At 30.9% G+C, this 26307-nt stretch overlaps 1 protein-coding gene across 1 annotated transcript; it reads right to left on the bottom strand.

The window, feature by feature from the left end:
* Positions 1-3852: 3852 nt before the first annotated feature.
* Positions 3853-11506, bottom strand: LOTGIDRAFT_220613 (hypothetical protein; the record flags this gene model as incomplete). The annotated part of the gene is made up of 5 exons (XM_009064556.1): positions 11407-11506; positions 8070-8176; positions 7376-7461; positions 4392-4619; positions 3853-4045 (listed from the first exon to the last, which is right to left on the bottom strand). Exons 1-5 carry the CDS (start codon positions 11495-11497, stop codon positions 3853-3855), a joined length of 705 nt encoding a protein of 234 aa, XP_009062804.1. The 5' UTR covers positions 11498-11506.
* Positions 11507-26307: the final 14801 nt, after the last annotated feature.

Below are 26307 nucleotides of genomic sequence, written 5' to 3'. Positions count from 1 at the left end.
CATCTATGACCTTTGAACTGTAGATTGAGATGAATGATAAAGTTGTAGACGACGCGTGTCGACTGTAGTAAATCTCTTCAATGGTTTCTAGAAGGCTAATAATCAATGTCCCCACCCTCCACCAATATAGTACTGTATGGAGATTATAATCTGTATTTAAACAGTGCAATATGAACACCAGATGGTGCATCTTTTTTTCATAGTGATATAAAGGATATCTAAGTTAACAAAAAATCAATGAACTTTTCAATCTAATTTAAAACTTTAATCTTATACATTAATATTGTTTAGATTCCTGCAGTTCTGTAAGTATCAGGGCATGAACTAACTTGTCTCTGAATTGATGCACAATTTGTTAATTGGTTAAATTATTTAGATAGCAATTATCTTTTAAGTGGAAATGCACTTTTTCCTTATAATATTGACTGTGCTCAAACTGAAATCAACAGCTGACTACCAGGCCCTTTTCTCATTATTCTAAATCTATACAAATTCAGTTCAGTCATGACAGATTACATCTAATATTATCCATATACCTAAAATATGTGAACTCATGTGAAGGCATTATAGTTGATAACCTCAATTCCAGTGATATCAAGAGATAGTTGTATTAAGTGGCCCAAAATCATATAATGTTGACAAGAGTTGTTACCCTTGCTATGTGGTTATAATAATATAATGTTGGCACAGAAGGGGGTTATCCAATCAATCTATACATAGAACTGTATACTGACCTGTATACTGACAGTATACAGTTATATGATCTATACTTCTTAGTATTCCTGTAATAATAGTTATACTACCGGACATTTTGGCCACAGACAACCCCTATATGGACATAGTTGTTCCAAGATGCACTAAGGAGTATTGCTAGGATGGATAGCGACATTCTGAACTACCATATTCCACCTAACAGTGATCCACATGGCTACACATGGCTAATTATACTTTGTCTTAATATTTTCATTGCAGATTAAGGCAACTGTTTCATCTATTGCGTAGAAAATGTTCTGGGCAGCCAAGTTAATAATTTTCTACTACATTAAGCTGTTGTATAGTAGAACAGGGTGTAGGCTGGGGACTTTTTTCCTACTAATTTCAAACATTGTCTTAAATATTGTCATCCTTGTACCAATTTTAGAAGTAAGTAATTTCATTATCATTACTCCACAAATTTTTAGGAGGGAACCTCTTTTGTGGACAATAACACTTCAGTACTGGTATATAACATGTTAAAACATGCTAAAGATCAACAATTTTATTATGAATAATAATTATATGATACAATATATGAGATAAAAATAGAGAAACAATAGAAATAGTAAACCATATAATAATTGAGCAGTGTTGAAGGTTTTATACAATAAAAACACTGTCCACAAATCTCTCACATTAGTTTTAATCAATAATATTGGACAAAACCTTGCCTTTGAAGTTGAGAAGATAAGCAAAAATTGAAAGGGAAGATTCATAATATAAATAATTAATGATATGGAGAGAGTTTAGGGGTATTACAAGTCTTTTACATGTAACCCTTGATTCTACGAGTTGTTTTTTGTCACCAAATCAGATTGATTGAAACTAAATAATTTCAAAAGTGTATTAAATCTATCTCGTATAACATGCCTATATTCCTTATCTTAACTTAATCACTAATTGGTAAAATATACAGGTAACTATAATTTGTACCACATATTGCAGTCAGCCTTTCCTGATTCAGATATTGGCATTGGAGATCAAGGGTTACTGTTGACAACTAATACTACCTTTCATACATTAAGATGACTAAGAAAGAAAAAGAAAGAGATGGTAACCATGTTGATATTGGTATTTTTATTTCAAATGGTTTTGTTGTTTTTTGTCATGATTTAAATATATGCTATGGATAGGTAAACCATAGTTTCTGGTAATGAAATTAACAATGGCAATAAATATACATTTTGCAATAGAAATAAATAAAAATCTATACAATTTAAAGATTCAAAATGGGACTTACATTAGCATAGAGTAAAATGGAATCAAAAATGGAGGATTGAAACACATATAAGTACATTATAAATTAACAATATTAGTAAATACATGTAAGAGTGAAGAATTTTCCAAAATCTTTCTGACTTCCTAAAAGCAAAAATAAACAATATCAGATTAAAATAATAATATTTGTAATTTCTGAGCACATAATATATTCAAAAATATCAACCAACATCATTTCATCTGAAAAATCACAAACCTTGGAGCAGTTTTAGATTTGTTTACATTAACAAAGATAGATAAATATAAAGATATCACATAAAAAAGTTCAGCACAACACAGTTGAAGAAATAAATAATAAACAAATACTATGGTTGATTGAATAGTAGGGATGTCACAATCAAATGGATTGCCCAAGGTATTTTACAGTGACTCATTTAGGCTAAATATATGTATATTACTTTGGCTTTTGAATCTATCTTGTCAATCCATCAAGATATCCCTGAAAGGAAAATAGTACCAATTTGTTGTACTAGTTACAAATACAGTTATCTGTATCACTTTTTATAAGTAGATCTGATATCAGATCATCTTAGTCTCTCTTTAAAAAGAATAAATTATTACGTATTACCATATGAGCCACTGTAAATCACATAGGAAAATATATTGAGCAATTAAAAAGACTTTTACAAAGCCAACATTATGTTTAAAGTAATTCTTAAATTGATAAAAAAGAGAATTGTGACCAAAAATATAACTTGCTTTGACATCATATATTAATACTTTCATGCCCAGTAAACAAGGAATAAGGACCAATACAGTTTATTTTAAGAAATATAGTTGCATAGAGAGATCAATTCATAGTGGCAGAATATAAATAATGATCTAGCCACCTATTCTCGAACCGATCTTAGAATTAGGATACCTAGAAACCGTACAGGACATCCTAACCCTAGATCGTATCTATCCTACTGGGCCTGGTTGTGATAAAATTCTAAATTTGGAGGTACATTTTTGTTGAATTGCAAGTGAACTAGAACTCTGATTTTAATTCTGAACAATGCTATGATAAAGTAAATATTTATACAATTATATCCCTTTAAATTGTGTACGTGCAAAAGCAGATTATCAAAACAGCAACTCTTACTAGATGTATTGTCAGCCTAAAGCCATTGATACCAATACTAGTTTACTTAGATATCTTAGGAGCAGTGGTAGCAATACAGTACAAACAAGTCATTTTGCAAGTAGAAATAAGTATCAAACTATTGACATTTTGCAAGATAGTCCCAATAAGGAAAGAATTGTGTTCAAGAATTGAAGATATACAAATGACAAGAAAAAGGCATTAATCTTAAAATGAGTAAATCAGAAAATAAAAAGGAAAAACGTGTTAATAGTAACAATTACAAGATTGTTGAATACTTAAAGAGAGTTAGTTTCTCCAGGAAGCTATTAATATATATATATATATATTGAGGTCTGATATTTGGCAGTCTTGTTTGACAATTGAATATATTATCCCTTGAAAGATGTCTACATTAAAAATCTGTTCTTCAAAACCCCCTCAAACTTTTTTTATCATTATTTGTCCCATTAGATGCTTTCATTCCGAGATTAAAAAGAAACATGTACGAGTCATACTACTATTTTCCAAAGACTAATGTAATTAGTCTTAGTAACTTGTTTTTAACTTTCAATATAGACCATCCAATCAACTTTAAAACTGAGAGAAATAGAGAAAGTAGGTAGACCTCTACCCATGAAGAGATAATACCCCAAATATTTAATACAGTCGTATTATTAACAAAAATTAATGAACAGGTAGAAATATATGATTTGTTGAGATTTTTGATTAAAAAATTTAAAATTAAGTCATCATTAACATAAACAACCACCTTCATTGGAATCTTTTTTATAATAATGGAATGACTGATCATTGCCAGCTCTACTACCAGGTAGTTTGGATTTATCAGTACATTTCTCCATTCTGGCCATCACCATATCTAGTAAACAGTCAATAGCTTTAGATACATTGTGACCTGTCGCAGCACTTGTTTCAAAATATGGTAAGCTGAAAAACAAGAAATATATTAATGAATCAAATTATTATTTCAAATTAAGTTTTCAGTTACTGCACCTTGAGTTAAAAAGACAGTACTCTATTACTGTATTACACAGTCTAATCAGTGAAACATTTGCCTCGCCTCATAAGTAAACTATTTTTTGCATTTCGTAGAACAAGTACAAGGTTGAAATTACAGTTTGATTAAAATCCAGGTCAAAATGTGACTAATTACCATCAGTGATATGATGAAATTGTAAAATATTGTTCTTGGTTATGTTAATATTCAACAAATCAAATGCTCTATTCTTCTATGCAAAGTTAGGATGCCACATGTTACTAAAATAATATTTACCCAAATTTATCTGCCATTTCTTTCCCTCTGTCTTCTCGTATTTTTCTCTGATCTTCTAAATCTGTTTTATTGCCACATAAAACAACATCGGGATTTTCACAATATGCATGTGTTTGAAGTTGTGATAACCAATTACGAATGTTAACAAAAGATTGTTCATTAGTTAAATCAAATAATAAGAGAAAGCCCATGGCATCACGAAAAAATGCTGTTGTTAAACTACGGAATCTGAAAATGAAAAAAATATTAATTAGATAATTGAAGATAACACATCTAGATCATGACACAACACAGCTGTGATCAGATTATAGGCAAAACACAGCTATGTTCAGATCATGGCCATAACACATCTGTGATCAGATTAAGGGCACAACACATCTGTGATCAGCTCATAAGCAAAACACAGCTGTGATCAGATTCTGAGCACACCACAGCAATATTCTGATCATGAGCACAACACAACCTAGAACAGTTCATGTGCAGAACACAACTTTGATCAGATTCTGTGCTCGACACAGATTTATGAAGATCTCAAGCACAAATCAATTCATGTGCACAACACACCATTAATCAGATTAGTGTTCAACACTTCATTAATCAGATCATGTGCTCAACACATCATTGATCAGATTAGTGTTCAATGCTTCATCAGATTTATATTTCAAAATCCATATTGGACAGCTTCATCAAACAATCAAGTTATAAAACTACTGACTGATTACTTCAGAATGTATATTTAAACAGGATGTAATGTAAAAACTATTTCTACTGTATTATTCTATCAATGTCAATTGTCTTTTTTAATGACTTTCCTGACAAACTGACATATGATATCAGAATATCACTGGTCTACATGTCGTTTCCATTGGTTTCCATAATTCAAACTGACATGTACTTTCTTTCCATGTTGATGACAGGCTCATTAAGCTTTACTATAAAACATCTATGTCTTTAATAGAAATATCCAGCCTGGGTCCAATAATTCAATATTTATATGATGGTTACAATGAAAGTAAAAGAATTAACATGTGTCTTTAGTAATGGCATACTAATTTTCAATAAATAACCTTTGACATAACTAATTATTTTCACTCAGACTGATCCAAAAGGCTTGTAACAAATGAAATTAGCATTGTGAAAACCTGACCCTTTCTATGACAAAATTTCAACCAAGTCTGCAACATCACCTGAAAAATAGCATCTTGAGCAATGTGATTTGTGTTTAGAATGATTACATGGAAAGTTGTAAAATTACAGTTATACACCTAATCTATTCTGAAGGTTGAAAGAATAATAATTTTCTAAAGAAGTATATTGTCATACAGAATTCTATATTCAGAATCAATACAATAAATACCATTATAAGACTGAACAATACATGTGATAATTAATATATATCAATTATACAGTTTGATCTACTCCCTATTCTTCCCACTCTTCATTAGTTCAAAACTAACTATCATAATAACTACTTATCAGACAAAAATAAACTCTTTTCAATAGAGATTACAAAATCTGAGAATAACTGATGTGTTGATGTACATGTAGTCTATTTTCAGTGGAACCAAAATGGTAAAGAAAATTGGTATGACTAAACAATATTTCCAAATAGTGATAAATATTTCAATATCAGTTAATACCTCTGAACTTTCTGATTGAAAAAGTGCCACTGAATCAAGATATTGATTTGATGACTTTTCTAAACCACAACATGAGATTTAGCTATCAGAGTTTGGGTAAGAATCAACAAGGTCTGATTGTTCATATATTATCAATTAGTATTCTGTAAGATATCTAAATTAATCTACAATCAATAGATATTCCTGTCATATATAACTCTTGTTACTATTCTACTTCATTAATACTGAATACCTAATTTATTATTATCATCTAAATATGCTTCCATATCCTTCTTTTACATGCTCTGTCACAGCTACATTATAGCTTTTAGTGCTCAAAGTTGGCAATCAGTAAAAAGATCTGATTTTACAGGCAAAATTTCATTATGAAAGAAAAATTATAATTATTATTTTGAACATGCATACGTTTTAGGAATAGGAAGGAGAATTTCTGTTTATTATCAGATTCCAAAACAGCTATTTTATATTACAATGACAACATTTTTAATTGTACAGTATTCTCACAATATTGTTTCTTCAGTTGTCTCTTACAAGTTTCTAGTTCTGGTTGTAATAGATTCTAAACTTTTTAATCATCTATCGCAACACGATGTTTGAATACCAAGTAATAGATGAATGAACGTTAATAATGCTGGGGATTGAGCAGTTGGTTGAACTGAATACCAAATAATACTTAGTAATTTGGGTGAGGTATTGCTGAAATAAATACCTAGTAGTTTTAATGAATGAACCTGAAAGAGGTATTAAGCAGATGGATGAACAGGATCATTCATTTTCTATTTTATTTCTATTTTCCATTTTTATTACCTTCTCAATTTGGAAATATGTTATTGTAGAAAGATCGCAGGGAAGATTGCCTTGTGCAACTGGGTTTCTACTAAAGTTATTATTATTATTATTATGATAGAATGGTGAACTGAATACCTAGAATATTTAAATGATCCTTAGTAATTATGGTGAGGCATTGAGCAGTTGGAGGAACAAGTTGAACTGCTGAAATGAATACCTAGAAATAGTTGAATGAATAATGAACCTTAGTAATTCTGTTGATTGAGCAATTGGTTGAACTGATTACCTAGTAATTGTTAAATGAACCAACAGCTGATGTGAATATGTCACTTGCCAGATAGTCCTATGTATTCATATCATTGGAGAACTGGCATAGATTGAGGGAAATTTTGCAATGACAACGTTGTTGACCTTTTTATTTTTTACTATTGAAGTTCCATAACATGCACAATCTCTGGTGTATAATTCATTGTACCATGTCAACAACTTCAGTTTAATGACAAGTGATGACTTCTAACTAACTGAGCTTTAACAAAAATCAAAACATATCAGTACCTTTCTTGACCAGCAGTATCCCATAATTGTAAATGTATTCTTTGACTTCTACCTACAGATCCATCAGCTGCTGGCATACGATGTACCTGAAAATACGGTTTTGAAGAATATCACCTTATGAATATGACCACCTGGTTCTCATTTCCAAGGGTTAGTAATTGTAGACAAACCAAACATCACATTTACATTCCGAAAGGTATTATGAAACACAGTTCTCAATCAAGAGAGACTTCGTCGCTTTAAGTCTAAAACTTCATCTTTAAAAGATTCTCAAAGCTAAATGTCTATCAATGTATTCAGACCCAAAAAAAACTGTATCAACTGGTAACAGAAATATCTAGAGGACAATGTTTAACAGTAATAAGTCCATACATCACTGTGAACATCTATTCTCTATAATAATAGATATAAAGCAATTTTTAAACAGTGTCTCACAGGGCACTGAAAGTTACACAGGTTAATAAATTTGACAATTAAAATTCTATAGCAGAAACCTTGAGCCATGATACACAACATTTATCTTGTGAATCTCAAACTTAATCCTATTTTATTAATCGAATTGACTTAAATATTGACAAATCAGGTTTTAAAATCAAGAGAACTTTAATAAAGAATTTTCTCATCTCATATTTCATACAACAAATTTATTTAATTGACAAAACATCGAGAAAAGTTTGATGTAATAATTACTTACCACACGTTTTTCTCTAAAATCAATACCAACTGTTGATATAAATTTATTATTAAATGTATTATCTGTATATTGATATAATAAACTGGTTTTACCTACACCTGAATCACCTGTAATATACATAACATATAAACACAGATTAACTTAAAGATGGGTTTTCTTTTTTTTTTTTTTTTGAGTAAAATCAAGCAAATTATTTGCTTCTAGCTTTTCTAATGAATTTTTCTGTGAAAATATGACTGGTACTTTTCCCAATCATAAGAACACCTCTATATTTATATATAAATATATAAATAAGGGAACCCATCATTAAGTACTAATAAAAAATTCACATTGATTATGGTATATGAGGTAAAATCCTCTACATCTTCCTAACCTTTAAAGTAACAGGGAAGTGGTACTCGAGAGGCCTCTCGAACAATTCTAAATCGTTTGATAATATCAATGGCAGATTCAAGCATGTTTGTCATTTTGTGGGTGGAAACCCTTTTATCTTGTTTATGGTGGTGGACAAAAGGGAACCTTTGGCATCTAAATGTAGAAAGTATTACGCAGTCTCAAAGGCTGGTAACCACAGCCTAATACCCTTCAGGTCCTTCATATGATTGACTTACTTTATTCAAGAAAAACCGAACCGACAAACTTTGTAAACAGGAGATAGTTTGAGCACTTAGTCTATTAAATTGTTGGAATAGTTGAATGAGGGGTCTTGATTAACATCATTATAATTTCAAACAATTTTTACTTTTTATTCTTTGATATCTGGATGCACCTTGAGGATATTAACAAGGTGAAACACCACAGTACATGTTACAACACTCAAGGCATAAGGTAATTCATTAATAAGATGAAACCTGTAAAAAACTTCCAAGGTACATGTATTTGTTAGATTGCAGGAAAAACACTATTAGCAATTATATAGATATATCTATAACGCAATTGAATAATTCATCGAGATTATACTAAATCTCTGAATAAATATCACATCATCGCTGAATTTCTACGTCAATTAAATAATTCTATTAACAGACTGACGTCAGTTGTGACACTAGCTTAATTTTCCTGTCATAGACTGATTGTCACTGTCACAGAATCTCCGTTTAACCTTTCAATTAGGTTTGCCAACCATTTCATAGCCAGATTTAACTGTGCTCATGAATCATTCATTGACAACTGATAATTACCACACTATGTCACTTAAAACTATTCTGTATTAGAAGGTCAGAATTTAGCTATTTTTATATACAGATTCATATAGCTTATTTTGAACTATATTTGCATCATCAACTGAATGACAGGTTAAAAATGAACACGTTGGTGGACATTCAAAAAATAAAGAGCTATTGTGACAATGTTGTAAGCAAATGATTTTCAAATGATAATCCTTCAATAATTCAAAAGAAATGTCAATCATATAAACGAAATGGAGTTAAATTTCCCATTTAAAGGCCCAAAAATTACCTTTTATTTCCAAGCAATTGACATTGAATATATTGATTCAGTATTTCACTTAATTTCATAAAGTAATTAAATTCAAGAAGATAGCTTGATAGGCAAGGTAACATACTCCCACTGGCAGCTGTCAGAAATGATAAAACAGTCTTAAGTGACTAAAGTATGAATTTTCTCATATTAAAGAAATTTTCATAGTTCGAATTCATTGATATATTTACTGCCAGTTATATATGCTGAGAAATTCCACAAAATTTTTAAAAATCAATATCAATAATCGAAACACATCATCAATATACATGATCACACCATGTTTCATTAAAATCAATTGGAAACTGTAGTCTCCTATGGGTTCACAAACAAATTTTGATGGTTTTTCCTAAGTCAAGGGCAATAACTCAAAGACCGTTCATTGAAATATCAAATTCAAACTTGTCCAAGATCTCTTCAATATAAATGATCACACCAAATTTCATTAATATCAGTTGAAAACTGTAGTCTCTATTGTGTTCACAAAAAAATTTTGATGCGTTTTTCCTAAGTCAAGGGCAATAACTAAAAAAACCTTCATTGAAAGATCGTCAAATTCGAACTTGACCAAGATCTCATCAATATGAATGATTACACCAAATTTCATTAAAATCAGTTGAAAACTGTAGTCTCTATTGTGTTCACAAACAAATTTGGACGCGTGTTTCCTAAGTCAAGGGCAATAACTCAAAAACCATTCCTCGAAAGATCGTCAAATTCGAACTTGACCAAGATCTCATCAATATAAATGGTCACACCAAATTTCATTAAAATCAGTTGAAAACTTTATTCTCTATTGTGTTCACAAGCAAATTTTGGCGCATTTTTCCAAAGTCAAGGGCAATAACTCAAAATCTGTTCATCGAAAGATCGTCAAATTCGAACTTGACCAAGATCTCATCAATAAAAATGATCACACATAATTTCATTAAAATCAGTTGAAAACTGTAGTCTCTACTGTCTTTACGAAAAAATTTTGACGCGTAATTTCTAAGTCAAGGGCAACGACTAAAAAACAGTTCATTGAAAGATCGTCAAATTCAAACTTGACAAAGATCTCATCAATATAAATGATCACACCAAATTTAATTAAAATCAGTTTAAAACTGTAGTCTCTATTGTGTTCACAAACAAATTTTGACGCGTTTTTCCTAAGTCAAGCGCAATTACTCAAAAGTTCGTCAAATTCGAACTTGACCAAGATCTCATCAATATAAATGATCACACCAAATTTCATTAAAATCAGTTGAAAACTGTAGTCTCTATTGTGTCCACAAGAAATGTTGACGGACCAACGCACCAACGGATGGACAGGGGCGACGGCAATATACGTCCACATTTCCATGTAAGCGTATAAAAAAAAGACAAAGAATATTTTAATCGAATACCAGGAATTCCTAAACAATGGGAAGTAAGAAAAGGGCAAAAACACAGTTCTAGTCATACTACTAGCAGGTTTCAGATGAATTGTAACAGTGAGACAGTGTTAAATAATCATATTGATGACAAGTTTCTCATCTCGCCTAATTTACTAACATTTTTCCCCATGTCTATAAATATCTCTAGGCAATTATCATTAAAACCCACTTTGACAATTAATTGTCAATTAGTTGAATATCATGAAATTATTAGTCTAGACCTCTACCTCTATGTTAGATATCACCAGTTTATTTATAACGAAGTGTTATATCGATTATTATATCAGTGTGCATATAACATTGTGATCCAAGCCAAATAAAAGAAGGGTCAAATCATAATTTAGTTCACCAGAGTCTTCATGCTCAAAAATGTCATGAGTATCTCTTTTATATGGAGAGCCACATGACCAAGATTGTTCAATTACAAATTGTGTACTTACCCAGTGCTAAGAATTTAATAAGATAATCATAATCTGCTTGATTATTGTTGCCAGCTGTTATTGTCCCAGGAGCTGGGCTTGTATCACCCATTTCTAAATCTATAATATAAAATATATATAGATTGAATCATCTCTCAATAGAAATCAATGAATAAATCAAGTTATGGTCAAATAGTATATCAAAGGTTATATCCCACACAGAAAATGTACAAACTCATTGGTATCATTAAAAATTGACCTTTTGACTTGAAGCCTAATTAAAACCCCTTTTTGACCATATCTATTTAGAAGCAGACTTGTAATAGCTATATCATAAAACAAAATGTACCAATTTGAAATAAAAACTTATAAACAGAATAAATAAACTCTGAAAGATGGTGAAAATTTACACATAATCATTGTAAGGTGAGGAGTGTTCCAGTAGGATTAACACGCTCTGCTCTAATAATTGTTAGAAAATAATTCAGGATTAATACCCATTATACTGATGGCAATATATTAGAGCTATCATATTCAACATTTCTGGTTTACTAGTGAAACTTTCCACAATAAAATATCCTAGTCAGCCAATAAGGTATACTCTATTTGATATTACCCATTGCAGTGAATTTGAATATCATTGAATTTGTCATACTTAAAGAGATCCGAAAAATTTAGATGAATTTCAACTTCAAAAAGTTATATCAATAGAGGCATTCAGGCCTTATCTTTGCACAATTTTCCTTCCAACTTCCATGGTTCCTGTAATTCCTGAAACCTGACTCAATTATGATGTCAATCCAAATGGCATTAATGAAAAGTTGATTATTCTGAAATTACACAAACCAATGACTTCAAACATCTTATAGAAATAGAGCTAAAGGTCTATACATAAAAATATCTTTGATGCAAGCTTTTATTCTTTAGGTAGCTAGCATTCAGTTCTTTTAAAGACGATATCTTTATATTTATCCCTTAAATTGTTCTGTATTATTGAGGCTTTTCTTTTTATTTCCTGTAGCCTGAAGACAATGAAGGATTTCCTCCTTGAACAATGACAGAGCCATATAATTATGTCTTATACATACACTATATTCCAATTAGTAAATACAGGAAGCACCTGGAAATCCCAAATCAAATGTCTTTATCACAGAAGAAAATTATAATGCACAATTACGTTAAGATATGACAATCTTATGACAGTGTTTATGACAAGCTATAGTACTACTTAAAGCACTCTGACACTGCTGAAGATTATAGTAAACTGAAGATTCTATAGTAATATTCACTGAGAATCATATTGTAGCCTGAGGCAAGGACAATCTGCATGCAATAATATATTCATTATTAATGAGTCCAGTCATATCTACTCTATTCTTGGCAGCAACAACAACATTCAAGGACCATAGTCTTCTATAATGTACTATGGTATTTTCTCATTTTTTATAACTCCAACACCAATTATACAAGCTTAAAATCCACCAGCATGGCAGGCTGCTCTTTTTCTAGAAACAGGTAAATGCTACGAAACTGTAAACCTTGTTCTAAATTCATTATTGGCACATCATTTAAAACAGATTTTTGTGTAACTATTCAAGTTTCTCCTCTGTGATTCAACAAATGATGTGCTGGAGGATGGTTTGAGTGTAATATCAGTTTAATATAGTTTCTTAACTAATTCCACCCTTCTAACTTAATATTACTAAAAGATTAGTTGAATTTGACTGCCCAGTTAACTCAGTTGGTGGCGCAACAGAATTTTATCTCAGATTCAAGGGCTTGCATCTCTTATCTATCTTCTCAATGTCAAGCTTTTATGAACTGCAATAGCTGCTATTTTTGTACCACAGAAGTTTGTAAATCATAGATTGATTAGATTGTACATTGACGAACACAGCCAATCAGAGCTCTCGACAAAAAGTCTGTAAACAATAAGCCATGTTTCCAGTCTTTTCTGTGTGGGGCTCTGATTGGCTTGACAATTCTGTCTTCATTTACACAATCAGGTGCAGAAAGAAAGACTTAAATCTCAATCTAATTTCATTTCACAGACAACTTTTTTCAAAATGATTTTCAAAATTCAATAAAAGCAATCACTATGTCATTCTAGATCTCATCCTACAAACCTTTTCTTTCCTAGACATTACCTGACACTTGGAATCTGCAGTCAGACACAACTGGTTACATGACCAAAACACTAGCTCTGCTTGATACAAAATGATGAAGGTAATATAAACTATAAATAAGTATTCAACAGTAAAATGAAATAAAGTAGCATCAAAAATAGACTCTATTAAATCCTTCAGAATCTTATCTTTTAATATCCTAGTATTTTCACAGCTTTTTCTATCTAATTATTGATCTTCTTTCAACTTTTCTCGCAAATGATTAACTCTTGAAATCTAAATTGACTTCTAAAATAAATGTAAAGAAAAAAAAACAGTCAAAAGGCAGCCATTAGGAGCCAAAAAACCTTTTCCAATAAAATAGAGCAATAGCATTAAACTAAATAAACTTGTGGTGAGTTGAAGATTAATAAAATCTGTGAAATGAAAAACGAAACCAAACTAATTATTGTCACTAAAAACTGAACGGAAAAGGACAGGATAATTCTGTTATTTTAACAAGAATTGAGAAGTATTCTCAAAACTCATTCAACCAATTACAAAGGATTCCCAGAACCATATTATTACTTACCATAATACATCTAGATAATTACTGTTACAAAGAAAAAATATATTATTTAAACAACTGTTATTCAGGAAATATAGCGCTGATCTAAAAGAGTTCTTGGGTAACAGATAGTTTGAGTTTTAAGGTCCGTTAAAAAGTATTTCAGGTCTATGAATGAGTATCAAAGACAGTTCTGGCCAACTCCCTATTTGCTCCATTTCTGATTTTCTCTATGACATTTGTGGCCATTACTGTTCTCACTTTATGTCCAGAAATTTAATAATATAAGTTTCAGTAAGGCCGTTAGAAACTTTTCTATCCATTACATCAATAAACCAAGGGCCTTATTTTAACAGGTTACCATTAAAACCTTAAAAAGTTTGAAAGCAGATAGATTTTTGCTACAGTTTTTGTAAATTTCCTCCCATTGTGCACAGTTATAAATTGTATGCATCTATTGAAAAAGGGTAATTAACACACACCAATCCAGAATCCTTGGATGTAAATATTAGCATTCTTTGCTCTTTTGATATGTTTTGACCAAAAGGCATTCATTGAAATATCATATATTTTCAACTTTCATGGGAATTTACAAGCAGTAGTTTCACATCAATTTAAATACAAACATATCTACATCCGAATGAAAACATTAAAAAGCAAATCTATCAGTCCAACTAAAATGTCAGAATGTTTGCTTTATATTAAATAAAAAATAACTTTTTATATTTATTTGTTCAAATATTTCATCCGGATATGGTTTCCGCTAATCCCACTTAGATGGGAATTAGGTTAAGCTGACAACAAAAACGCAAAAATAAATCTTATTTAATACAAATAAAAAACCAGAAGAATTTATTTCCTTTTAGCTAAAAGAGTCTAAAGATATTGCATGATTCTTAGAATTTGTTGATTTCTAAAATTTTGTAACTAACTAATTAATACAAGATCAGAAAACTGACTGGAAGAAAAATTTACGAATTCAAAATTGAATCGCATGTGACATGTAAAATATAAAGATTTCTATTATGAATACATATAACTGATTACTGTCAACTCTAATTGGATTTTCCCACTAATTCTTGTTCTATTTCAATCCTCTATGGAAAGAAACAGTCAAGGAAATGAATTTCTATTATCTTTCTAAACCAGATTTATTGCTTAAGAGAATTACATCTTCGCTGATATAACAGAAATTTGAATTATAAAAACTTTTGAGGTTTCTTTAAATGTGAATATAATACAGATCCTAATTATTTCTGTGCTATCTTTCATTTCTTCATTTTATTGTTATGTCGTAGGATAGTCAGTGGTTCATACTTGTATAATAGAATCTAAAACACCTTTATTGCTTCACTTTTAGTGTGAATAGGGCAGGTCATTCTAGCAATACAAGGTCGCTCGCTGTCTTGGTTTGTCTGCTTGGCACCCCTTTCAGACGGCAGCTAACTGATCTTTCAGAAATTTTAAGAAGTTTTAAGATGATTTTTCAATGCTTGCTTGAGGCAAATTTGCCTCTAATATGCGAATTACTAGTCAATGAAAATTAGTCTCAGTAAGTTGGATTGAGTTTAAACTTTTTCGAAATTATTCTTTTTTATTCAATTTTTTTTCTGAAATTTGTTTTCATTGAGATTTGGTGTATTATCAATTCTGTAAGATGTAGTATAGATTTCATTAAATTTATATCAATCTTTCCTTTACAATCAATGTACAAACAATTACTTCAAATACTATTAACAATAATATCAACATCAACAACCTATATTTACAATAAAAAAAATAATTCTTTCCTTCAAAATAACAGAATTGGATCAACAGACTGACATGAGAGCAAAGACACTAGTCTTTACAACGTCAAGCTATTACAAACTCCATAATTATACCTTGACTGAAATAGTCAATATTCTTGTATAATGGTAAGCAGAAATTTGATTGGATTGTGCGCAAGCGAAAATAACCAATCAGAACCCTCAACAGAAAGGCTGTAAACATTATGGCTATGTGTCCACAGACATTCTGTCAAGGCCTTATCGCTTCATTTACAAACAGCCCCGTCGCAAGGAATGCATTGGTGTTTTGTATCAGATTTTGTACTCTGAAAATTTGAAGAATTAAAGGCCCAGAAAACTCATTTCTGGTCATTTTGAGGTGCCAAAAACGTATCAAAATCAATATCTTTTCGATTTTATACAAAGACACTCTAAATGAATTAATCTCTTCTGAACTGAAGAAGGTTTGGCTTTGGCTTAATTCTAACTTGATGGGGCCCAGCCCCCACGTAGTCCATCTTAATGACAGGGCTCTTTACACAATTCCATTATCTGAAAAAGGTGACTATTGTAGTCAAGGTATAAGTATGAAGTTTATAATAACTTGACATTGTGAAGAAATGTTGTCATATAAAATTCTTCAAAGCAGGAAAAACATTGTTAAGACCCATTGAACTCTTGTCTAATGTTGATATCCTTGAAAATAGTTGTTTACCTAATTTAGGTTACATGTTGATACTTCAGAAAAGACTACTATGGTGCATTTCTCATCACAGTATTTTTAATGAGACTGCTCAATCAAAGTTAGAATAAATTTGTGTTCTTAATAAACCAAAAAACCTGGCTTATTTTAATTAGCAATTTCACAATTCATTTATAGAGCCTATACAATATACACAATGTAGAATATAACCTAACAGCTCTGAACAAACACCTCATGCATAAACCTACATCACAAAATCAAATCAGTCAAATTGAAATGACTTCTCAAATTAGAATCAATCAAAACATTATTAACTCCTACACACTAAGAGACAGTAGTTATATTAGGCTATCTATTTATGACAAAATGTTAGGTCATTGTTCCTCAGACATGATATATGATATTTTCCTGTTCAAGGCCCAACATCAAAATACTGATTCTTGAGGGGGGATAGGGGGGTTGCCATGGCAACTATGGATCTTTAACATGCACAGGCTCTAGCACAAGGGGCCACAGTTCGACCTATGTAGGAATTGAACCCTGGATCCTCAGGTTAGCCAACAAGCATCTAACTCACTTAAACACAGTGGAGGAAATTTCCCCTTTTTTTCTGACACCTTTAAAAAAAAAATACAAGGCAGACAATATCAGCCTACTTGTTACATCCTTGTACAGTCAGTTTTGGCTGCAATTGACTGTCATGTGCTACTGAAGCCTAAGGTCTGAAATCAAAATTAACTAAGGTACAGTTGTCAAAAACACATAATGAGCTATCAGATTTCTTTAACAGATATACACAAGAATCTAACAGTACAGGCAAAATTTGCTTCTATTAGCTAATCATCCTCATAATGAAAATTGGCAGCAAAGTTTTTAACTATTTACTGTAAATCAATAAAATTTGGAAAAAGAAATTTAGAGACTGCAATAACATATATCAACAACTTACCAAAGAACTATCCTTTTACACATTAATATCTCAAATTTACCTCAAACACAACCAACCTGAGTTTTCACTCCCACACAAAAAATTGAGCCCACCTGGGAGAATCAAATCAAATTATATTAGGAGGTCTAAACTAATGACTTGGTAGATTGTACTTAACCTGCAGGGATTTAAAAAATAAAAGGTAATTTCCCTGGAGCTTATCAACTGAAGACAAGATATTATAATTATAGCATGTTCATTATTAACCACTGTATATATGATGATGGTTAAAGGTGAAAATCAAGATGTTATATTTCAATCCACATATTGATTTTACATATTTACTTGCTCGATATATTATCTTTATATTAAAAAGCACTCAGCAAATGATTTTAACATGTTTTCTGTGGGACAAGAGTTCTTCATACTTCATACATGGTTTAGTTTTATTCAATAGGGAAAAAAGTTGATTGAAAACGTGTCTCTATATTGCAGTTTATTGTTCAACTAATGTAAAAATACTCATAGAAACAGTAAGAGGACAAATTAATTAATTTACTATGTTGATAAAGTACATTTAAATAATAATTTTAATCACTATTAAAGTGACTGCTCTAGAGGTTTGGCTTACAAGAATCAACTAGAATATATTTGAAATCTTATAACAACAATTCTATGGTTACGTCAGAAAACTGTTTGATGATTGTTGGTTCTTATCTCAGTATGTGAAATATGAAGATATGAACAAGTCATAGTTTCCCATTGCTGTTATCTTTATCAAATAGAAATAGTTCAACTTTTTAAATTGACATGGTAAACAATGGTATATCATTACTCTAAGTAATTAAATATCACATAAACATCTTAAAAGGTGAACTCTCTAAAAAGGCATTGATAAATTATGTTGCAGACTGGCATCTAGTCTTGCGCACAAGTTAAATTCCCAACACAACTGATAAATCATGCCATTCCATTGATCAAATATAAATAATACTGTTTATCTATACTCTAGACTGCATTTCTATTTTCTCACTTGACCAAATCCTAATGATTCTTGGAACCAGTGGTATTCAAATCATAATTATATTTCAATTTTCTTCTATTATCTATACTAGTCTAAAATTCTAAAACATCAACAATACATCATAAAAAAATCCAGATAAATTTGAGCTTAAGCTTCAGTTACTGTAAATCATGGTATCACGAATACAGGTTTTGATATGGTATCACGAATACAGGTTTTGATATGGTATCACGAATACAGGTTTTGATATGGTATCACGAATACAGGTTTTGACATGGTATCACGAATACAGGTTTTGATATGGTATCACGAATACAGGTTTTGACATGGTATCACGAATACAGGTTTTGATATGGTATCACGAATACAGGTTTTGACATGGTATCACGAATACAGGTTTTGATATGGTATCACGAATACAGGTTTTGACATGGTATCACGAATACAGGTTTTGATATGGTATCACAAATACAGGTTTTGACATGGTATCACCAATGCAGGTTTTGACATGGTATCACTAATATGGGTTTTGACATCGTCTTATTAACCGTCTTAAATTAAGCCCACTACACTTCGTTTTGTAGGTGTGGAAATGAGATTGGCATTTGAATCTGACCAGTCAGATCGATAGAACAGAAAAGAGGTCATGTAAACAAAACACAACGCCGCCGCCCGTTTGGAGAGATAAGAACACATTCTTACCCAGTAAATATTCCAAATTAAGGTTTGATTTTCTCTCCGCTTTAATTCTTTAATGAAAATCTTACTCAATTCTGAACCGTACATATTCATCAAAATATGTAATGGCACACTGCTTTCGTTTTGTTTACATTCGTTTTGATTTGTTTTGATTGGCTGAAATTTGCTACCAATACAGGAGGGGCCAATTGTGATTGGACAAGTTTTAGCTATGAACATGCAATTTTTCTCATTTGTGTTACCACAGTCCTGAGGAAGTATGATGAATGGGGGTGTGGTTTGGACAAGATAAATGTATATAGGCATGCTTAAAATATGCACTTAAATCACAACATAATCTTCATTCTTTCAATTCATTATAAATCAGTTTCCAGAATGATCAACAAATATAACACTTCCTGATCAATGTTTGCTCCAAAGTATGAAAAAGGATAAAACTAAACAGATATGTTGTTAAACATGTCATATGAAAATGCCAATCAGTCTAGAAAATTGCCAGAAAAATTAACTTTTATTCTACAATTCCAATCTGTGGATGTTCTTTTTCAGATGTAATTTTGTTTCAGATGTAATTTTGTTTCAGGTGTAATTTTGTAACTTAATGGAAAGTCTTGACAAAGCAACTGTAATGTAACCAATTTAACCTTTAATTGTCTTTAGACATGTTTGTAAGTCTTGATAAATATTGTAATTTTGGCAATTGCTATGAATTGCTTTTAAAAACAGTCATAACACGATGTAATGGTAATTCAGCATCTTTTCTTTTGATATATTTATCCAATTACATTATACATAAAGAGTATTAAAAGTGATTAAGATATATAAGCTTATATCTAAAATCTACAAGTGACAAGTGATCTAAAAGGATACTACTTCTTAGAATGGACATAAAATTTAACATTTCAAACTTGGTCAACCAGTGTATATAATCATCATTTGCCATGACTAAAGAGTAGAATCTCTATATAAGACGCTTTCAAGCATGTTTCAAAATTACTTAGTTTAATGGACTTATGGGATTAAAGAGGGATTCATTTGTATAGTTTTGACACCAGGCAGTATTAATATAAGTGAGAAAAATCATTTTGATATCAAACTCATATTGAAATATAAACACAGAACAAACATTAACCATGTGGAACTTTCAAAAGAGGAAAAAGAGGCAAAAATGACATATGTGGCACTTGACAGAGACATCAGGAGAATGAATGTTGCAAGCTAGAAATACCAGTTAAACAGTTATATTAATGTTACTATAAGATGAGAATCTGAAGCCATTTGTATCAATTAATAGTACTTATCTAAGTACTGCCATTGTGTCCATTGCTAAAACTAATATTACTTTGCTCTAAAGCAAAACTGATTAACTATACCCTAATAAGTTTAACAAATAGAAACACAATATTTGTTATATAAGCAATAAAGAATGAGATAAATAGAAATATCAATTTCACCTTTACTGTTCAATAATGCTGATTTAGTGCCACTTTACATGTCAACCAGGAATAAACAAACTCTGAATTCCGTATCTGTTTACTCTTCAATCTCCTCCACGCAGGAACTAAATTGTTTACCTCGCGGCCACTTCACTGATCAGTCAACTTCAGAATTAATCAATTTCTTTACTGTATAATCAAAACTTAGTTTTCTTTCAATAGCGGACAGATTCCAAATTCACAAGACAAGTCATTAATAGATAGTAATCAGGTGTAACGATCTGCTCCTTCAAAATCCATCAGGTTGAACATACATGATACATGATCAACAGCAGTAATTATACCTCACACAGATCTAACATGTTTTACTCTTTCTATAGAAAATAATTCACACTGCCATATCAAGTGAATTTAACTTGACTGACCCTCACTTCTCATTACAGTGTATATATTCATGTCATTTACTACGATCATCGCTAGAAAAATCAATGAAACAACTTACATTACTGAATATAATTCCTTAGGGTTTTCTTCAGTCCAACTATTCAATTTGCTTCAATTGAAATGGAAAGAGAAAATGATATAATGGCTGAACATGTACAAAATAAACAATTATCTCTAGTAGAAAATAATACCTACATATAGCCTTTAATTCCATTGCTTTCAAGCCATGTCTTCAGTTTCAATGGCTTTAAAAATTAAATTAACAAAATGGACAATATTAGCTTTGTGGAGTCATGGAAAGGGATGAAGAGTTGAAAAACCCAGTTACAGAGTGGCATAAGGCACCCTAATAAATATTAATATTATATTATGAGAAAGGCAGAAATAATTGTCAATAGACTAATTTTACACGATAAAAGATTAAAAAAGACATCTGTCTAAATTCTCACTGTCTTACTCAATGAAGTCTTATAAATCCCTTTTATATCTGATCACTGAATACTTTAAAATCAAAGTCAATGAGACATGATAAAGTATTAAAGACAACTAAAACAAAAGACTTCATTTCAAAATATTCTTTACATCTCTTTCTTTCACAATTTTCAGAGTGTATGCATATTAAATGTAAAAGTACAAACGTAACATTCTTAAAGGGACAGATGCACCATTTTATTTTCACCATTGTACTATTGTCTCAGAAACAGGGAATTTTTTTTAAGATAATCGTAATAGTGTTTACAGCTCATCCTCGAAATTTGAGACTTCAAATCCATGTGTGTTCAGAATTATCTGTGTTTGGATGTTAAAATGATGACCCATCATTTAAAGGTAGGCCTACTCTGTGACATATAGAAAGGACATAGACATATATATATAAAAGTATTTTTAAAAAGGAATTATGCGATTTTCTTACATTTCTAGTACTTCTGAAGACTATTTACACATATTCAATCAACCCCCCAAAATGGCGCACCTGTCCCTGTGGCCTGTAAACGCTAAAAATTGTTTAAATGTTCCAAAAATATCGGTTAACACATTTTGTAGGCCTATTGTGTTCTCCTAGAATTAGAATTTAATTTAATTATCAATGAAAAATCTTCCGAAAAAATATTATGGGAGAAAACTACAAACATATTTTTTCTACATGGCAATGGCAAAAAGTTAAGATTTTAAAACCTGGACAATGAAAATGAATCTGCTTTCAGTTTCATGTTATTCCTGACAGTCTAAATAATTGTTCTCAAGTGCTATCAACTGAAACTGATGAAAATTTTTAGGAATGGCCAAAAATTGAACTTTATTTTATTACTATCCTAGCTGAGCCTGAATCAAAGGATTAAACCAATTCAAGACTTTTATCTCAATCTGTTAGTCAAGAATCAAAGTTGAATTTTACTGAATAAAACTACTGTACTGTCTCTGCAGTGTTGGTAAATATAAGAAAGTTGGTAATTTTTAGCCAAAATAAATATCAATATCCTCACAACTTTTGATCTCTTACAGTTACTATGACTTACTGAGTTACTCGCAACTGTGACAAAATTTTAATCATCAATTATGATTGCAGACAACTCTCCATGAAGTTTACACACCAGTTGCAAGAAAACAAATAGGTCTAATGACATAAGTAACCATATTTGGTAAAACACTTATCAAGTTCTACCAAGTTATACTTCGACAAGTACTAGCCTAGTAATAATAATGGAAAGAGTGGAAAGGCTGCAAACGTATCGACACAATATCGCTTCGCTTCACTATCACATAGATGATTGATCTGTGCCTTGGATAAACGACTATCGATGTCAAAGCAAATCAAAAGTGACAAGCAATCGAAAAAAGAAATGACAAATAAGTATATTCTAAGCGCCAGAAATACGTTGGATATGACTTACCAATTTTAAGTGCTAATAGAAAAAAGCTTTACAAACAAAATTCTGTCGTGTACATTTGGCTAAGTTGAAGGTCGACTTGACAGATTGTCAACTTCCGGTCTAGTTACAGGTGCCCAATATCTCATTGGATGATAGTTTTGTCACGTGATCTTCTTTATTGTAAGCGCGGAATACAGTTTCCAATTTGCCGGCAGATATATAACTTCCAAACCTGTATTATACCATAGAACTGTTGAAATTGTATCTTAAACACAAAAACCTTTACTTTCAAACTGAAAATTGAATCTTTGGGAATTTATATAAGCCTAAACACCTGGCTCCAGTGGAGGTAAAGAGCGCATTTGCCAGTCAGTCTCCAAAGTTTCATATGAAGCCTGTCTCTTTCAACGATAGCAATTCATATAGACTTCTAATCTGTACAAGTGATTTTTCGGATTTCTTATATTAAGATAGTCTTTTTTAGTGTTATTATGTAAGTTCTCTCCCTCCACCCTTGAATATTTTAGGCTACTAGGATTACAGATTTCACAGTAGGCCAGGCCTACATGAATTTACCTAAATTTGTCACAAGTAAAAATGAAATGTTTGTAACATCCTTCTGCAGTTCATCTGATAGGACTTATGGACAACATGAAGTGCGCAATCTGGGAAATTTTTGCCAAAACATTTTGTGCTGCCATTTTCTTATTTCAAACTGGACATCAGGTTAGTGTGTCATCAATAAAACTACATGACGATGTAGACACTTCTTCCAAGTCCCAACCTAGCAAGCGAGCCAGCAACTAACTCACAAGTAAAATACAATTGCATATTTTATCTATGAAATTCAATCAAATGACATTTTCACAACAAATACCCTTACACACAATATTGGTGATAGATAGGATGTGCAGAAGAATTAAATTTACCTTGATGTTAAAGGGATTGTAATGAGGTTTTCTAAATTTGGTATGTGTATCAGGGACACTGAAAGCATCAATTTGCGCCATTCAAATTTTCAATCAGGCATCTGTGGTTCCTGCAATTCCAATAAAACTAAGTGTTTGTCACATTAGGCCCTTCACAATTAGTGACATCAAAAAATTAGGTTAAGTGGAATTGCGGGAACAACAGACATCTGATTGAAAATTGGAATGGTTCAAATTGATGCTATCAGTGTCCCAGATACACATACAGAATTTAGAAAATTTCTTAACAATCCCTTTAAAGTTGCACTGTATTGCACATTAGTGGATTATTAAAAATAGTTACCGGTATATTGCGTGAATGGAAAGACAATATCAGTTCACAATTTTCATGCAATTCGAAAACAAACTAAGGAAGACCATCAAATTCATACATTTTTCATAAATGTGACATTTTAGATACTTTAGATTATAGATAATTTTGTTTTATTATACACTTAATCTTAAAATTGTACATTAGAATCATAACCAACTCTTCATGCTCAATTAAATTTCCTTTTTCACATTAAATTTCCTATCTATTACATCTATTATATAATATCATAACTTTTATAAGTAATATACAAATAACAAATAAACCCAACCAAGAAAGCATATTCTAACAAACAGATTTTGTTAAAGAAAATGAACGAACATAATATTCCAATTCTCCAGCTTATATTTATCAAAGGACTTACCTGGTGTCATTACAAAAAAAGTTTTTAAATTCAAACTTGTAGTTTTAGGGATAATTACTTAGTTTATTCTTATCGGCCAGGTTTGAAAAGTTAAATTTTATAAAGTTATCAAAAACTATATAACGCGTAATTCCAGATCTGTTTGAATTAATAATTTAAATTTCCTTGAATAAGTTTATCCTATACACAATCAATCTTGGTTCTACAGTAGAGTGAATAGGGTTTAAATAAACAATCATTTACACATTTTAACAAAACAAAATAATATATAACATATGAATATATAACAAAGTTAAAATTTCAAATTTGATATTGATGGTAAATCGGGCAATTTTATATCCTTTATTTTCTGTGGAATGTTCATTTCCTTGACAGCTGAAACAGCTCGGGCCGGGGCTGCCGATAATCCTGCCTGAAAAACACAAAATGAAAAGATTGTTAAGTAATAGTTAAATAGTTGCAGCACTCACACATAGATTAATAACACAATAAGATTTAATAAAATAAAGCAAATGTCATGATTTAAATTTTGGTATTTACTACTTAATCAAAAAAAACGTGTGTGTGAGGTGTCGGAATGGATCAAAGAAGCCTTGCCAAGGTTGGGTATAGTCCTCGATATGTAACTTTGATCTTGATACAGGTAACAAACTAATATCAATTTCATGTATGAGAGCAAGTACATGAACAGCCAAAGAAAGATAACTGCAACCAAAGCTGTATAATCTTCATTATTAAGACAAGCTAGCAACCATTATCTTTAAAGAAGTTTAAATGATTCAATAAAAAATGTTTTATGATATATAAGATAAATGATAATAATAAAGGTTTGACTGACTCTGTATTTCATGATGAAACTAACCCAACCATTCTATGAGTGCATGCAAATCATATTGGATAAATTTGTGACATTCATTAAACAAAATGCTTGGAAATATCTTTCATGTTTACAGGACAAAAATCATCAATTTGATTCAATTCAAGGATATCTGTTAGTATTGGATGGAGTTATATTGTCTATATATATGAGTGAGAGAAACTGGGAATTTAGAAGCTTTTATTTCTTACTGTAAACTCAGTTTACCAATGTCAGCAGCTCTTAAAAGAGCGAAATCAAAGCGCTAAATATAAAATGTTAAAAGTTAATCACATGTACCATTTTTCTACTTGAAAGGTATTGGGGATCAAATAAGAACCAATTAAAACATGCAAGTGTGGTATGAAGCCTCCTGAATTTCTTTCCAACCAAACATATCTTACAGCTAAGATTTGATTAAAGCACTATGATCAAATATACTGCCAATTTTCTACGCAGACACCAAAGATATTTTACCCCTTTATTTCTAAATTGAAACGAAGGCAAGAGGCCCCACAGTCTTAAAGGTAACACGCATCAGATTTTAAGAGAAAGTGATGGATTTTAAAATAAAATACAAATTTTATGGCAGTAAAATCCCACGTTTTAAGCCAATTTTACATTTAAAATACAATAGGGTTTTATACTGAAAAATTATCATTGACTTGGTACCCTCTTTTCCAATGGTAAACTGGCTTTGGAATGATGGAATTTCTACCATAATGTGACACTTAAGGGTAATGCAAAACTAAATTCTTATTGTAGTATGAAAAATTGATTTCAGATTAACAACAAAATTTATTTTATTTGATACAAAACTATCTTAATTTTTTTTTAAAGTACACATAAAAATATA

The sequence above is a fragment of the Lottia gigantea genome (genome assembly GCF_000327385.1).
Source record: "Lottia gigantea unplaced genomic scaffold LOTGIsca_63, whole genome shotgun sequence".
Lineage (NCBI taxonomy): Eukaryota > Metazoa > Mollusca > Gastropoda > Lottiidae > Lottia > Lottia gigantea.
This window is presented reverse-complemented; position numbering and strand designations above follow the sequence as displayed.